At 38.5% G+C, this 18670-nt stretch overlaps 1 protein-coding gene across 3 annotated transcripts in view; it reads left to right on the forward strand.

The window, feature by feature from the left end:
• The window catches only part of thsd7a (thrombospondin type 1 domain containing 7A), a 371495-nt gene that overhangs the window by 313155 nt on the left and 39670 nt on the right, over positions 1 to 18670 (forward strand). For all 3 annotated transcript variants that reach the window (XM_033045698.1, XM_033045715.1, XM_033045709.1), the window contains exons 12-17: positions 8010 to 8204; positions 10033 to 10296; positions 11791 to 11969; positions 15184 to 15189; positions 16887 to 17020; positions 17956 to 18109. In XM_033045698.1, the coding sequence (XP_032901589.1) occupies positions 8010 to 8204; positions 10033 to 10296; positions 11791 to 11969; positions 15184 to 15189; positions 16887 to 17020; positions 17956 to 18109 (932 nt within the window). The remainder of the gene's footprint in view (positions 1 to 8009; positions 8205 to 10032; positions 10297 to 11790; positions 11970 to 15183; positions 15190 to 16886; positions 17021 to 17955; positions 18110 to 18670) is intronic.

The following is an 18670-nucleotide window of genomic DNA, read 5'->3' on the forward strand; positions in this document are numbered from 1 at the left end:
ATGTATAAACGTTTTTTAAATTGTATTGTTAAATATTACCCATTAGAGTTAGCTCATGGCAGATTTACATTGGGTATTGTACAAGTGTGTGTGAGAAGACACTTGATACAAGGTAGCCTTGTTACAAAACCTACCATCAGTGGCACTCCAGATCTGCCTGCTGCCTGTGCGTGCGATTCCGGAGGCTTTGGGGGGGGGGGGGGGGGTGTGATTAAAATGCAGGTTTGTATTGGTTGTCAGAGAAGGATTTCCTTGGGCTGCTAGCTGATGAAGAAAAATCATTCACGCTTCCGTTCCGTTCCGATCTTAAGAATATCACATTTTTGAATTTTCAAGGCAGTCTGGGTGTTTATTACTATTTCCGCCACAGCTGTCAATTTTGTAATTAGCTACAATTAGGTAACTAACTAATTATATGCTTCAATTTCAGGTCATCCAAGTAAGATGTTTCATATTTGTTTCAGAATGCTTCAATCTATAATAACTGAAAATTTCATTCAGTTCCCTTAATTTTTAAGAAAGTTATGTTTTTTTATGTCAATTGACTGTCCTCGATCATAGCTTTTATGTTAAGTCAATAGAAAAGCAATAGGGAACAAGATGCTAATTTCAAAGTATGAAAATGACCATAACTTTTTTAATACTGAAAATATGAAAGTGAATTAGGTATCAAATTAAACTTCTTTTTATGCTTTATCTGATGGGATAAATTACAGGCTTGATTTTAAAAATCTCAAAATTATGTAACATTCCTATACAAAGAGCAGTTTTCAAATGTGCTGCAATTCTGCCCATATCTTGAAAACTTAAATTTGTACACTGAGATTGCCAAGTAAATTGTCAATATGTGAATCCAATTACACATCCCCAAAGACAAAAATAATCCAAAATATATATTTTTGTCTTAAATCCCATTATTTAATTAAACATTATTTAATTAGTAGTGCATGCATCAACAAATTTGAAACATGATCTCAAACTTTGATGTTCGTGCATTGGGGAAATCACACTTATGAGTCACACTCGATTTTTTTTTGTAACTTCCTTGCTAGAAAATGCATTCTGTTCAACAAGGTTATTGAGAAAAACATTCACAGGTACATTGCTTGCATATTTAATTGGATTTTATAAATTGTCATGCTGACTGCATTTTTGTGAAATGATATCAAGATTTTACCTCCAGTAGACCTATTACCTCAGAAGACAATTCAAATTTATATTAAAAGAATCAGGTTGTTTTTGCAAGTATAGTTGAGACTATTCCAAAACACCAAATCAGATTAATTTGATGACTAAATTCCATCTGAGAAACAGAGTTAAATGTTGAATATTAATCAGATGATAACATCAGCAAATTAATAACATAACAATATAGTTGAATTATAATCATGAATTATCCGTAAAGCAATATGTGATGTATTTTGGGGTGGATTTTGGACTATGTTGAGAATGCTGATAAGTCTGACTTCAATCATATCTATCAGGAACTTCTAAACAAAGTTGTGTTCTTTGTTCTGGTCTTACAGCAAAGCACACCAGCTGTCTATGTCATATATACACATCATTAGTTCCCATTCTACCACATGAGTCAAACATTAATAAACCACACTACGTTTGATAATTGAAAATGTATGAACTCTATTCACACATATACCCAATCAGTATAGATCCACCGTTAATGGTCTTTCTTACTCAGTTCAACCTTCTCTGCTGTGTATTTGTCTCTGACTGTACTCATTCGTGGAACTGAGAAACATCCACTTGGCTTAAATCACTCTTGTTTTTTGATTATTCCAAAGGAATGGATTCTACATCTATATCATGAGTAGGATCATTATTACACACCACTTAAACATCATTAAGAACGTTTCTTGCTCTGATCATCTGATACCTTTTTGGACCATAAAATGAACTACTTCACCAAGATTCCATTGTTGTGTCGCTTACTTCCTCATTTGCCTTTAACTCAATCAGGATACATTTTCTGCCTCAAGTTATTTTCTTTTGCTTCATTTGTGACCTTTTATTCATGAGTAAAGACAATGATACATACTGTAAGGCATGGGTCGGCAACCTACGGCCCCCGGGCCGAATGCGGCCCGTAACTGAAATCATCCGGCCTGCGGGCATTTTTCCCCCCCGTAATTATCAGGCCCGGAGACTTCCATCATCTCCGGTACCTCCTGGGCCCGAGGCCACGGCGCCCAGGTGTGGTGACGCAAGTACGCCTGCGCTGGCGGCTGCAGTGGCGTAGCCGCTGAGCAGTGCCGAGCTCTGGCTGTACCACATCCTGCGCAAAGCCGCCGGCACGGCTGCGCACCTACTGTGTCTGGGCTTCACTGTCTTTTTAACAGGAATGTTAATCAAGGGGGAAAAAACCCCAAGTCAAATGCAAAAGGGAACTTTGTTTCAATGAGATCTTCTACTTATGACAACACAGAAGGAGGCTACCCTGTCGATAGATCTATGTTGGCTCCCAGAGAACAACCCTATTAGTCTCATAATGAAAGTAGAAATGCTGGAAATACTCAGAAGATTAGACAGCATTGAGTCATGCAGCATCTGTTGAGGAAAATGGATAGATAATATTTCGGGTTCACTTCTTTCTTTTCGAAAGTGAGGCCGAGGGATGGAGCGATAGGCATCTTTGATGTTGGAGTAGCAATGGTTGAGAGTTTTTGATCATTTGGTGCTGCAGTAAATGTGCTGGTGTTAGTTCAGAAGTGACGTCTTCAAACTAGCCTTATTGTATGATGCGGAAGGCCCATAGCCATTTGGTGTTTGTTGACCACAATGTGCAGCTCCTCCAGTGCTAGCTGATTGTCTGCCTGGGGTGGGATATAGACCACATTCATGATGATGGAGGTGAATTCTCTAGGGAGGTAGAAAGGATGGCACTTCACTTCCTGATGTTGCAGGTGCAGCAAGCAGTGGTTGGACGAGACCAATATGTCTATAAGATGGAGTTTACCAATGAGATTCATGTACTGTGAAGCTATTCAATTTTCACATTCTGTGTTACATGGAAAGTGCTTTAAACAACCCTGCAAGGGCTCTCATAGGCAGACTGTGGATTGTGATGCCTTGGCTGTGAGTACTTTTCAGATCTATGTCATGGCTTTGGGGCAGACTTCTGATTTTTAATGACTTAATTGAATGGTAAAGAAAAAATATATCAATGCTATTATATGCAAAATCCAAATCAGAATTGTCTAAATGGAACTCTCACACTGTCAGCAATGTTCATTTTCCAATGATTTTGGATTCTACTTTGCAGAAATAACTAGTTACATTAATGCATTTTGATATGGCAATTTATCTTCCAGGAATAAACTCTACAGCATCCAGAGCCAAAATTCTGAGATAACGTCTATTTTGCAATAGCATGGAAACAAAAAATGACATAAGAGGTTCACAAAAATAGTATGAACTATTAGGTTTCACGGTGTTTCTAATTTCAGTTCCATTGTTATGGATGGAAACAGAGCAGTTACGATGGAAAATGTACTTCCAGCAGTCGACTTGATATCATCCATTTCACACTAGTACTAGAAAATCAAAAATGTTCTCATATTTTCAATTTTCTTACCTTCAAATCCCTGTCAACCCTTCCTCTTTCAGTTTTATTACCCTGTGTGTCATCTTTCACATAATTTCAGCATTGTTTCCATTATCTCACATCCGTTAACCATTCTTGAACTGAAAAGTTAATTTTAATATAGATCTTGCCTAATTGTACCAGCCACAACAAAAGATCAAACAAATAATAAAATACCGTGCATATTCATTCATAATTGGCTTTTCCTTCAATGGTTAAATCATCCACACTTTTGTGATATTTCTATTTCCCAATGTTTTCTTATTAGGATTCTCATGATTCTTAGGTTTCCACATCTGAAACCATCAATAATCAGATCTCCCTATGGCCATACCCATGACTCCAAGTCCACTGCTGATTTGAGTGTAGCAATGAAGTGCAATATATAGATTACAAATCCAAGCATTGGTTCCTGTGGTGCTGTGTTCAATACTTCCCCACATTCATGCCATTTCTCAAACATTGCCTATTTATTTCGTTCAGTTCCATATACTATTTTGGATACTCACAATTCTTATTTTTATTAGTAATTCTGTCAGGTACCTTTCTGACCCAAAGGAAAATGAAATAACAAATAAGTATTCTTCATTGACTATTGAGTTAAGGTGCATTGATGCATTGAGTTGACGTTGATGCAGGTGGTTTATTCAGAAGGTGATAAATACATGGTATGTTCAATCACATTGTCACGAGAGCACAACAGCTCGAGCATGTAATATGACCAAAAATGTGATTATGCAGTATCATTTTATTAAAAATCTCCTTTTAACCTGGAATTGATTATAATTGCAACTATATTTGGATATATCATGCCAATCAATAAATTTGATCAGATCTTCCTGGCTTAAGCCACACTTTCAGGTGATGCACATGGTAATGTTATATCCCACGCAACACTTGTTTTGGAGCAAAGGAACTTGGATCACATTGAACTTGAAAATACCCTCATTGAGCCCCTCACTGCATGTGGTGTGTTATTAGATGAATGAATATCATTGAATGAATAGCACAGAGAATGAATATTTTGAGGGCAGCAAGAAGTACCCTGGGATGCAGACCATCAGGCCCTGGGGATTTATCAGCCTTCAGTCCCATCACTTCATATCCAACACCATTTCCTGCCTAATGTGGATTTCCTTCAGTTTCTCCGTCACCCCAGATCCTCTGGCCACTACTATATCAGAAAGATTGTTTGTGTCCTCCTTAGTGAAGACAGATCCAAAGTACGTGTTCAACTCATCTGCCATTTCCTTGTTCCCCATAATAAATTCACCTTTTTCGGTCTTCAAGGGTCCTACAAATTAACCTACAAATATGTTGATAAAAATCCACCATTGCATCGATTATCACAGGGATGTGAATGTACTGATTCAATGTCAGATAATTTTGTAGTACAAGAATTGTCCAGCAAGTTGATTTCAAAAATCTATGCTTACACTCCAGTACAGTATCATAAAATATTTGAAGTGCTACTTTTCGCAAGCTATATTCGCTAGTTGAATTTCACTTGAGTGATGAGTGATGCTCTAAGGCTTGCATGTGACTAACTTAGGCACCAAGATCTGGCATGACGATCAATTTCCATGCAAACCCTTTTTTCCACCCCTCTTTTGCTCATTTCTCCATTTCTTCTTCCTGGTTTCTACACGTGATAAATTAGCAACTTTACAAAGAGATATACCATGAAAGGTGTATTTGGCATTCACCTTTCTCCCAGTTTTATCTGGGGTGAAATAAGATTAGTGTTCTAATGCTGAAAAAGACTAAAAGGGAAATTGTATTTGATTGAATCCAAAACAAAATGTAGAAGAAATTAGAGTTAACAGAACAGATGGCTTCATCTCTCAAGTTCATTCTCAGCCGACAATGACAACATCCTTGTGCAAAGCAGATATCCTCCACCTGCTACCTCTTGATATGAAGCCATCATTTCTCTGCAAATGCACAAACCTTACAGCCTAAACTTCAGTTATTTAATCTTTTTCTGCTTAATCCTTCAAAATAGCCTCATAAACGTATTTTCTTACACTTTGTTTTACACAAAGAGTGATGGGTGCCTTGAATGGGCAGATAGAATAGAGGTACTTAGGAGACTTTTGGACAGGCTCATGGCTATGCAGGGAATAGAGGGATGTGGATCACTCCTGCTTCTACTTCCTACACCTACTCCTGTTCTTATTTTCTTGTATTCTTGCTGTCCTAGGCTTAAATCCTAGGATCCGTTCCAGAAATTACTTGACTATGGTTTTTACTTTATCAATGCAGCAGTAGACATGTCAGATAATGTGTCTTGAAAATAACTAGGTGATAGAACATTACTGGTGACTATTAGCAAGCACGCACCATCTACCCCATCAGAGCCCTTAATGGCCATTAGCCACCTTAGAATCTACTAAACCTAAGTGGAATAAGTTATCCTCACTCCAAGGGACTGCATCTGACTGCATCAGTACAGCTGGAGGAGGTATTCACGAGAATCTTCAATCTGTCTCTATCTTTGGCAACGGTCCCCAAGTGCCTGAAAACAGCCACCATAGTGCCGGTGCCGAAAAAGTCTAAAGTCACCAACCTGAACGACTACCGCCCGGTTGCCCTAACTCCAATCCCAATAAGTGCTTCGAAAGGCTGGTCCTCTCCCACATCAAATCCAGCATCCCTGTCTCACTGGACTCTCATCAATTTGCATACAGGGCAAATAGATCAACAGAGGATGCCATCTCTCTGGCTCTTCACACTGTCCTGACTCACCTGGACAGACAGGGCACGTACGTGAGGATGCTCTTCGTTGACTATAGCTCTGCATTCAATACGGTCATCCCCACCAAGCTCACCACCAAATTCCACCAGCTAGGCCTCAGCTCGCCGATATGCGATTGGATCCTGAACTTTCTCACGGAGTGACCGCAGGCAGTGAGACTGGGCCCGCACCTGTCCTCCACTATCACCCTGAGCTCCGGCACACCACAGGGCTGTGTACTAAGCCCCATGCTCTACTCCCTCTTCATTCACGACTGTGTTCCTGCATTCGACATCAACACCATCGTGAAGTTTGCAGACGACACAACAGTGATTGGGCTGATCACCAACGGTGATGAAACAAAATACAGAGCAGAGATGCAGAAACTGGCGGACTGGTGCACACGTAACAATTTGTCACTAAACACCTCCAAGACCAAGGAGCTGATTATTGACTTCAGGATGTCCCATAATGGAGAATACGCCCCAATCTCCATTTACGGGGAAAGTGTGGAGAGAGTGTCCAACTTTAAGTTTCTGGGCACTCACATTTCAGAGGACCTCACATGGTCCACCAACACCGCTGCGCTGGTCAAGAAGGCACAGGAACGACTGTTCTTCCTGAGGACATTAAAAAAGACTGGTCTGCCCCAACAGCTGCTGACAACGTTCTACCGCTGCACCACAGAGAGCATATTAACGTATGGCTTCTCTGTGTGGTATCTCCGCTGCACGGAGGCAGAGAGGAGGGCTTTTCAGCGCGTCGTCCACAGAGTGCAGAGGATCATTGGGACATAGCTACCAGCCTTGGAGGGCATCTACCACACACGGTGCCTCAGGAAGGCCGTCAGCATCCATAAAGTCTCCTTGTAACTACTTCCCTCCGGCAGACGTTACAAGGCCTTCTACGCCCGAACCTCCATACTCAGAAACAGCTTTATTCCCAGAGCTATAGCGGCTCTGAACCGGCCCTGCTGAGTGCCCCCCACCCTCCATGGACTGTTTCCCTCGGATGGTCACGTCACACAGCTTATTTATTTATTTTACTTTTCTTTTACATCGGTTGGAAGCTGCATACTAAATCTCGTTGCACTGATATGCAATGACGATAAAAGATATTATTATTATTATTATTATTATTATTATTATAAAAGAAGAGATAATGTTATTTTATCTCTTGTCAATGAAATTCCAACTAATTTAACCTGTTTTAATTGCAGTGACCTTGGTGTTTAGATGCCTGACCACCTCTCTTTAGCTAACTTTCGTTGTCTCTTTTTGCAGCTTCACATAACATTTACAAGTATAACTATCTAAATGTTTCACCTAAAGCAATCTGGATTACTACGTTTCTTCTAAAGCCATCAATTGGAAGTGATAAGGCACGACCTGCGCATACAGGTGGACATAAAAGATCCCATATCACGTCTGGAATATAGCAAAGTTATTCTTCTGAAATATATCCTTCAACCAACATGCCTAAACAATTTTTCATCTGGTCATGATCATATTGTCATTGGTCACATTTTGTTGTCTGCAATTTGACGATTGGATTTTCTACATCTCCACAGTAAATGTAATTTCAAAGAAATATTTCAATTGTTGTAAATCTAATATGGGACGTCCTGAGGTTGTGAAAATAGCTGCACCGATCTAAGTATTTCTTTTATTTTAGCGTTATCATGTCGCAAGCAAGATGGTGGTCAAGTGGACATGAGCTATTGCCTGAAGTGGGCTGGCACAATGCCCTTCTTAACTCAACATTGCCAATTGCCCTGCCAAGATGACTGCCAATTCACCAACTGGTCTAAGTTTTCTTCCTGCACTGGTGACTGTGGTACAGTACAAACCCGACGAAGAACAATTGTTGGTAAGTAAGTAAATGAGTAACCTCCAGTGTAACCCTCACCTTCAACTGTGCTGCAAAGTAACCAAGCATGTTGATATCTCTTCCATGCTGATCTTAATTTTATATATTCTTGCATAAGGGGGCAGTCAGAAAAAGACAATTTGATATAATTGTCAATTGTTTATGACAAGATTTGATTTTGCAATGTAATTCAATTTTCTTTTGTATCTATATCTTCTGGTAACAATTTAATCATGGATTTTTGCATTTGCGTTTTATAGAGAAACTTGCTGTGCTTAAACATAGCAATACGTGATTGGTAAACTAATACCACCAAAGCAATATAACTGGCCTATCTACTTCTCTGAAATGTATATAGCTATATATTTTTCAAGGTATCTACACTATCAGATCACTGGACATTTAATGTAATTTTATTTAACTTCAATATGAAATAGAGCCTCATAAATTTAGAGCTATATTGCATGTTATAAAGTATATTGTATATTGCATATTATTGAAAAAAATATTGATTAAGATCTTTATAGTAACTGATAAGTTATTTTTGTTAATAGATTGATGTTGGTTTCTTTAATTATACTTTGACACTGGGAGAATTAAGTATTGGCTTCTCTCAAGATTTTTTCAGCTCAATGTGTTACATTTAATTGCATGTGATATCAGTATCTAGGTTGTACCATTTCAGAATTATCTTTTCGTTCTAAGCATTCTTCTTTTGTGTGGCGTGCACAGCCTAAAGTTGTTGGACAACTTGTTCTATTTGATCTTCCGTTTGTGCACATCGAGTTGATTGCATTAGTCGAAACAGGGCGGACCACGTGAAGGTTGCAATCTTCCACCCCGTTCTAAGCATTCATTTGAACAATACAAGGTTCAAACAACATTGAGGCAAAGTATAATACCAGACCGTACTCTTCATCGTTCAACTGTTCAATTCCCAGCCACTTTCAGAGTGCCCTTGTCTGTGACCCAATTTATTTTATATTTAGTCAGCTGGCGATACTTCCACCCATTCCGGATATTAACGTTCTAAGGGCGATTATTTTCAAGCCAGAGATTCTTCATGACGATTCTTAACCCTCCCCAGCCCTTCCTTGGATTAGCTTCATCATCCTGAGGTTATCATTGATCATGCTACTGTACTTGTGTATAAATATTTTCTGATCTGTTTAATTGCTGGTTTTCATTTTAAGAGACACATAATCTGAGTTGCCATTTTGTGTGTATCTTTCAGCTTACTTAGCAAACGTCATGATTTGCATTATCAAATCATGAAGTTTGATATGGAATCATCAAAGAAAACTTATTGACTGGAAACTTTGAGAATATTAGTTAACCCAGATAATTTCTCTAATTAACCAGAACATAGTTGGAAATGTAATGCTTAACCCCTACACCCAGTCAAATTGAGAAATGTATAGCTGCAGCAAAACTAAGCCTATAAAATATTTTCATCTTCAACACTGTAAAAGTGATGTGGGTAGCTACTTGATATTACTCTTCATGTTGTCACTCCCAAAGGGAAGTATTTTGTTTTCTTAAAACACTTTATCACATGACTAAGATTAGGAATTTTAAAGAGTTGGGATTACATCTGGATACTATGATAATATGACCAATATAATATTAAATGAGTAACTGCCTGATGTAATACAGATGAGATACTTTAAGTGTAAAACATTCAAATGGGTCAATATATGAAACTGGAATTTTCTTTCAAAGTGCCTTGCTTTGCTAAATCAACTGTAATATATTTTGCTGACATACAAGTCTTGGTTTTATTCTAATGTTTTTGTTGATTGATGAATATTTTCATTATTACTATCAGGGAAAAGCAAGAAGAGAGAAAAGTGTAGGAACACTCAACTTTTCCCTCTGATTGAAACCCAGTTTTGTCCCTGCGACAAATATACAGCCCAGCCACTGGGCAACTGGTCGGACTGCATTCTGCCTGAAGGAAAGATGGACACCATGCTTGGCATGAAGGTCCAAGGAGATATCAAGGAGTGTGGACGGGGATATCGCTATCAGGCGCTGGCCTGTCGAGATCAGAATAATAGACTTGTGGAATCAGCACGATGCAACAGACATGGTTAGCTGAACAGTAATGAATATTTTGTATTAGTGTTTAACTGGGTAAACATTATTCACCACAACAAATCACATGATTGATTTGCACCCCCACTTACCATCCAAAATATTCATTTATTCATCCCCCACTCCTAGAATATCAGATTGTAGTCCAGAAAGTATTATTTCCCCCCATACTTGCATTAAGGTGATACACATGAACTTATTGTTGTCTAAACCACTACTTCACTAATTTTTATCCCTCCTTGCTCCATTTTAAAGCTCGAGAAATACTAGTAAAATGAATCATCACACAGAACAAGATAGGGCTATTTTTTTTTCAAATAAAAGGTTTGTTCTGCAAATTCTCAGAATTTAGGACCAATTAATTTTGTTTTCAAGAAACTAGATCTTTTTAGGTGGATGATTTAACCTTTAGTTTGGCACCTTATCAATGATTTTCTGCAAGTCCAATAAGACCGCATCCATTGATTATTTATTCCTCTTCAAATCATCCCATCCCTCCTTTTCCATGTCCATGATTATGTTACGGTGTTAGCCAGTTTTAGATATATGGCATCTTCTTAAATGGTGTATTACTACAGTGTTCAAAGCCATTCAAAAATTCAATACTCCAATGTAATATGTACAATTTAGAAACAGCAACCTATTATATAACTCATCTGATGGTCTGTGCAGGAAGGAACTGCAGATGCTGGTTTACTGAGGATAGACACAAAATGCTGTAGTATCTCAGCGAGTCAGGCAACACCTTTGCAGAAAAGGAATAGGTGACGTTTTGAATGGGACCCTTCTTCAGAATGAGAGTCAGGGAAGTGGGAAACTAGAGCTATGAAAAGGCTGAGAACAAAACAGAGATGGCACCGATTATCTGATTGTCTTTCCCCTTATTTAAAAGTTGGGATCACCTCCTTTCACTATGGAGCCTCAGTAAATTGGACAGCAGGTCACATAGCCTTATATCTAACCTTGACTCCTGTCTGATGTGGCAGAGTGTGGCCTGTTACCATTATTGTTCTATTGTTTTACTTTTGAGAAATGCTGTCACTTACATTACGCATTTATTAATTGAGCTGTTTTCATAGGAATTCAATTACCATAAAATATTTTATGATATCATATGGCATCACTTATATCAGTGGTGGTACAGTGGCACAGCAGTAGAGTTGCTGCCTTACAGCGCCAGAGACACGGGTTCAATCTTGTCTTTGGGTGCTGTCTGTTGGTGTTGGTAGCATGTGGGTTTTCTCCAGGTGCTCCAGTTTCCTCCCACACTCCTAAGCTGTACAGTTTTGTAGGTTGATTGGCTTTGGTAAAATTGTAAATTGTCCTAATGTGTAGCCAAAGGGTGATCGCTGGTCGGCACGGACTTGATGGGCCAAAGGGCCTGATTCTGCGCTGTATCTCCAAAATCTAAAGTCTAAAGATATGACTAATGTACTGACAGTCACTATCATACATTTATAATTGCTTGAATTATTTTCTCTTCTACCAGCATATATTGAAGAAGCTTGTGTCATCCCCTGCCCTTCCGACTGTAAGCTTAGTGAGTGGTCTAATTGGTCTCGCTGTAGCAAATCATGTGGCAGTGGTGTGAAGGTCAGATCCAAATGGTTACGTGAAAAGCCATACAATGGTGGACGACCTTGTCCAAAGCTTGATCACGTCGACCAGGTAATTATAAGCAGATTTCTGGAATGTAGATTGTGCCGAGTTGTGTTTGAAACCTTTGATTGATTTAACTGTTGAGATGTCAGGGCACTTACAGGGCACAGCTAATTAAACTGCCAAAAACAGCGGTTGCATCAATAATGAGGTATTTCCCCATTCCTATCATCATAAACGTGGTAGTGTAACTGACACATCAAATCAGCAAATTGATTCTAAACCTAACTTTAAAAAACTATATGTTCTGTATAATTGAATGCAAATATCAAGCTTTCATTAAAAATGTGTCCATTACTAAATGATACAAACATTTTGAATTTAATTTTGAATCTCCTAATACTGGCCGAGTGCTGAAACACCTACTAGCAGTGCCTGGGTGTACGATTATCATGTAACTTTTTTTTGTGAATGGACGATGTGTTTTCTTTATTTCAACATTGTCTTTGCTGAAGCTGCCCAATCAGAAGGTCATAAGTGATAGCAGCAGAATTAGGCCATTCGGACTATCAAGTCCACTCTGCCATTCAATCATGGCTGATCTATCTCTCCCTCCTAACCCATTCTCCTGCCTTCTCCCCATAACCTCTGACACCCGTAATGATGACATTCTAAGCACATCATGGCAGGAACAGGGACAGAGTCAAACTCAGCAGCCATTAGATCCTCCTTCCAGTTGAAGCTGAATTGAACATGGACAAATAATCAGCAGGGGTGGTTCCCTACCACCCAAACTATCCACTCCCACACTGATAAACATTTTTAGCGATGTGGATAAAGATAAGAAAGTGTACCTAAATATCCTAAAAAGTTCAAAAATTCCAAATTTGTTTTAATATTCAGGCTTTGCTTCTGATTCTGTTAAGAGTGGTGTACTGAACAGTGCATTGGCATCAGACAGACCAAGGCCACCATGTTTGTGTGGATATCAGAAAATCAATGAAACTAGTCTGTTAAAACATACTTCATAAGGGATTTGATGTCAAAATCTTTTTTTTAAACCATGTGTAGATAGAGCAAGAAGAGAATAAATGACTGCGCAGTGTGCGATTTAAAAACAAATCAAACCAATTTCTCTCGTAGGTCTAATCTAGTTTTGTACCGTGGAGACCCATTAGACTGATGTGTTCGGCCAAGCCTCATTAAAATGGGCAGCTGGGAAGCAATTGTTAGGAGGAGTGAGAAAAGAACAGGTTGATTTTCTGTCTGAGGAGACACTGTGGGAGAAAAAGGAAGTCTGAAACTGTCAACCTGTGCTAAATCTACTGGATATGTGCCAAATAGTAAGTTGACACAAAGGCACAAGGAGACACAAAACACCAAATGTGCACCTTTCTTTCCCCGTTAAATAATTTTAATCTTCTCAGTTCAGTTCAGTTAAGTTTTATTTGTCATATGTAGGTTAACACAGGGTCAACGGTACAATGAAATGTGTTTGACAAGACAACGGGTCACCTCAGCAATGGTATTACAAGGATAAAATTAAGATAAGAAAAGATAAGATAAAAGTGATATTGGTAGGTAAAAGACAATAATAAATAAAATAATCAACATATATGACGTGTTTATGAGTTCAGAAGCCTGATGGCATGATGATAAAAACTGTTCTTAAGCCTGGTGGTACGTGCAGCCATGCTCCTGTATCGTCTGCCTGACGGTAACAAGGAGAACAGTCTGCGTGCTGGGTGGCTGTGGTCCTTGATGATGCCGTGTGCCTTTCACAGGCACCGCCGGTGGAAAATATCCTGAATGGCTGGGAGACAGTTGCCAGTGATGTGCTGTGCCGCATTCACCACTCTCTGTAGTGATTTGCGGCTGTGGGCAGAACAATTCCCGTACCAGACTGTGATGCAACCCGTCAGCAGGCTCTTGATGGTGCAACTGTCGAAGTTTGTGAGGATGCTGGCGTTCATGCCAAACTTCCTCAGTCTTCTCAGGAAAAAGAGCCGCTGGCGGGCATTCTTAGTTATTGTGTCCGTGTGCAGTGTCCAAGAGAGGTCCTCAGTCATGTGCACACCGAGGAACTTGAAGGATTTATTCAATTTTCTTAAAGAGCATTTACAGATATTGTGATAATTAAAAGAAGTAAGAAATATTTCCCGCAAAATACATTATAATAGGTAATTAATGTTATAACGACTTTTGAAATAATATGACTCCATAGTTACTGGATCTTAGTAACTGAGCAAATAAAGTGCAATATAACAAAGAGTGACAGCTGCTAACCTGTTGTAAAACTGCAAGATATTGCCTTAAATTGTAAAAAGAGATGTTCAAACTGTATGATAGAGTTCATTTCTGATAGAGCAATTGACAAAAAATACATAATTTGTTTTTTTCCAAAGGAAAAGAAAGTAGCACTGGCGGTATTTCTGATGGAAGTTCAATTAGAAGTTTCAAACCAAAATTGAGGCGTAGATATGCCAAGACCTAGACCTAGATATCCTAACCTTAGATGGGGAAATAAAACAGATTGGTCCAATTAAGAAGGGAGCGCATGGCATTGGAGCCAATAACACAGCACCCTGCTTCCCTTTACTGTCAGCTCTAATGGTCTTAAACACATCAAGCCTAACCCTTTGTATTCCCCAAAGAGAAGGACAGGTGAGCACAACACTGCCCGTTCTCCAGGTGAGCACCGTGCTGCTCTTTCTGGTGAACATCTCCACAATAAACTTTACTTAACAAGAGTAAAACACAGCTTGTCAAGTAAACAAGAATTGACTTCAGAAATCTTGTCAGGCGTGATCCCCCCTGCAATTAAGCCAAGGTCATGCCAAATGGTGACTCTATAACTGATCCTGCACCTTTGAACTTGTAATGACTATAAATATATCATAAAGTCCCTGACAGGCATACTGGACATGTTGGCCAATGCCTGTGGAACTGGAGCCAGTGTGTTTCTGTCCCATCTGTCTCATTACAGCTAGAGTGCTCTGCAAGGGTTGTAGAATTGTGATCATCATTTTGAATGAAGCTGGCAGAAATGAAGGTATTTAAAATTAATGATATTTGAATTACAAGCCTGGAAATCCCATTGTCTAAGAATACCAAGATTTATTGGTCTTGATCTTATTTTAAACTTATTAGAAATTACAATGTCTGTTATTTCATTTAGAATGGTATTAAATTTTCTGAACAATGAATCACTTGAGATTGAATAATAGTATTTCTTTATATCTTTTTTATGCTTCTTCTTTGACAACTTGCATTTTCAAATCAGGCTCAGGTAAGCCAGTATGGTTAATCATAACACCTTGCGTAGTAATTACTTTTTCATTTGTCTACATTCCTGTTTAATTATGTATTGGCATGGTCAATTTCTCTTGTTGAATTAAAGCATATGCATGTGTGTGTGTGTGTTTGTTTGCATGCACACGTGTATTTGCCCATCTACTTGTGTTTGATGAGGTGATCTCTATTAATCATTTTCTGCATTCACAATGTAGGCTAAATGAGATGTGTTTTGTGTAATTCATCTTCATTATCAATATGAAACTTTATTACGGTGACCTTCAAATACTTAACAGCCAGGAAAATTACTTCACATTATCTTATCTTTGAATAATAAGATGTCTGATACTATTTTAATTGAAAATGTAAATCTATTTAGCGGCAGATGACAGGAACTATGTTATATTTTCATTTGTTAGTATATTTAATTAGCCTAAAGCTAATTTTTAAATTAGTTGTTAAAAGAAACTATTGTTCTGATGCAGGGTCTTGACCCAAAATATCAAAGTACACGTTTTGCCTCCACAGATGCTGAATGGACCTCTGAGTTCTTCTAGCATTCTGTTGATGCGCTTTGATGCAATTTTAAAACGTAAAGGTCTGAACCATCCTTGGCAATTATGAAAAAAGTGATAAAGTGGTGTGGGCTGACTTGCATCGTATTCCAAACAACCAGGGACCCGATAGTGTGAAGAGGAAATAGGCATCGGAAGTACTGGCAACCGTGCACTAAATGTTATTCCCTTTTCACATATCTATACACTGTAAATGTCTCGATTGTAATCATGTATTGTATTTCCACTGGCTGGTTAGCATGCTACAAAAGCTTTGCAGTGTACCTCGGTCCAAATGACAATAAACTAAACTGAAACGAAAAGTATCCCACACCTGAGGAGAGAGAACCCGATTTAATGGTGTAAAACAAAATACAGCTGGACTGCATGCTGCCCAGAGACAAATAATTGCAACATAAAAGCACCAATGTTACTTTCTGATGTTAACACCAAATGTTTTACTGCAATAAATAGTTCACTTTTTTATCGTAGAACAAATATTCATTTGGTGCTTTTCAAAATAAATGACGGATTGCTTCATTTGTGTTTCTGCCACATACCTTTAAAAGCTTCATATTAAACTTAGATGAGGATAAATTCATCTTTGGCTGCTAAATGCATGCAGGAGTATCAGCTAGTTGATATATTTGTCATCTAACAATTCCCTATTACCCTCTGCAATACACAAATTCAGTTCTGTTAAATTCAGTGGGCCTGAAATTATTTTTGCTTTACACAGTATTTCTTTTAGTCAAGACCGTCATTAATCCTGGTACCTGAACTGCCACATTTTCTTTTCTTTTATGCCAATAATTGTCTTACTTTATCCATCAAGGTCATCTTCCATTTTATCTCACCTTTGATCTTTGGTATTCCTCATGGGTTTTATCTAAAGGCTTCTCAAATCAAACCCTGCACAGCTGTAATAATGATCCCATTCATCATATTGCCAGACAAAGTAAAGGGACATTGAATGGCATCCTAAGGGCGTGAATCTATTATGTAAAAAGCAGAGAGGCAGCAGAAATTGGAAGTTCACTCTAGTTCTAATGGTGTTGCACAAGGATGAAACTTAAGGATGGGTATGTGAAATAATTCATATTTATTTAAATGAATACGATGTGCATTAATATCACAGGTATATGAAGTGGTTCCCTGCCACAGTGACTGCAGTCAGTACGTGTGGATAGCAGAACCATGGAGCGTATGCAAAGTCAGTACTGTGGACCTAAAGGATAACTGTGGTGAAGGAGTACAGACTCGGAAAGTGAGGTAAAGCCAAATATGATCACTATATTATTATTATTCCAAAATGTTTGAAATGGTATGGTAATATTCATTCCCATAGAAAACGTTTTCTGCTGCCTTATATTTGCTTGGGAGCTAAATGCATGACAAATTAGATCAGAGACCCTGAGCAGTTGTGAGCAGTTGTCTGCCCTTTCTGAACTGATCCCAGCCAAAGCACTGCTGAGAACACTTAATGGGTTTTAGTATTCCAGGATTGGGCAGGGAGAGTGCAGCTAAGGTTTCTGCACCCATTCATCATACAGTATCTGTCCCATGAGAAACCTGTCCCTTTGCTCATGCTCGCTAAAATACTGAAAGGCTAAACCAAGGCCCTTAAAGTTTCTTTCTTGACACCCAGGACTTACCATTGTGAGCACTTCCTCAATTTTTTATCAAGGATCTGAAGTAGCTCACAAATCCAAACCGATCTGCCTGCAGCAACGTGTTCCCAACTGAATTATTACTTCCATTGGGATCACTGTTAGCACCTTGTTTTGTTATCTTTATTTGTTATATGGGTGACAGCAATTAGGGGGATTGATTCTTATGATTCCTAATAATATATTTATAAAGGGAATTAGTCCTTTAATAGAATAAATAGATTTTCTCTTGATCTTGGTACAATTAAACATGTTATCACTGATATCCATAGGAGATAAATGATATGTTATGAAAATGAGAAACCCACAAAAAAAGTTCTCAAGGATAAATAATGATAAGATATTTGAATTTGCTGATGAAATATACACAAGCTGTGATATTTCAGAGTAATTTTCTAGTTGAGGATATATATAATTCTCATATTACCTCACTTAATGTTTTTGATTACTACAATCATTGGGGGGGCTTCAGCAAAAGGTAATGTCATTAGATTTATGTGAGCTTGTTAAACTAAATAACTTATACTGAAAATATAGGTGTATGCAGAATACAGTGGACGGTCCCATTGAATTTGTCGAAGACTACCTCTGTGACCCAGAAGAAATGCCATTGGGTTCCAGGCAGTGCAAGTTGCCATGCCCAGATGACTGTGTCATGTCTGAATGGACAACTTGGAGCAAGTGTCCTCTGGTAGGCATATAGTCACTGGTTGCATTGAATATTGTGCCTGCTTTTGCCTTTAATCAATGCAGTAACCTGGTTTTCATAATTAAATCTCCAAAGCAAACACCACTTTGTAATGTATTTCAGTACTAAAATGGGGCAGCATCACAGTGAGGATCCCTTATTAATTAAAAAGGAGCGTGTTATGTAGTTTATCCTGATTATGGACTAACCTTGGGGTAACGTATAACCTTGTACCTGTACAAATCTTAAATTAGCTGATACCACCCTACAATGGCCTATTGTGTGCCCCACATTCCCTTGATTATTGGTGCTTTTTGCATATCTTTCATTCATTTCTCCAAAGTACCGTTGATATCTCTCGTTCCCCTTTCCCCTGACTCTCAGTCTGAAGAAGGGTCTGGACCCAAAACATTAACAATGCCATTTCTCCAGTGATGCTGCCTGACCCGCTGAGTTACTCCAGCCTTTTGTGTCTGTCTAATATTTAAACCAGCATCTGCAGTTCCTCCCTACACAAAAATTATATCACTCCTGTTGCTATTGCTGTAATGCATGAATTCAATT

Source organism: Amblyraja radiata, chromosome 2 (assembly GCF_010909765.2).
Source record: "Amblyraja radiata isolate CabotCenter1 chromosome 2, sAmbRad1.1.pri, whole genome shotgun sequence".
Taxonomy (NCBI): domain Eukaryota; kingdom Metazoa; phylum Chordata; class Chondrichthyes; order Rajiformes; family Rajidae; genus Amblyraja; species Amblyraja radiata.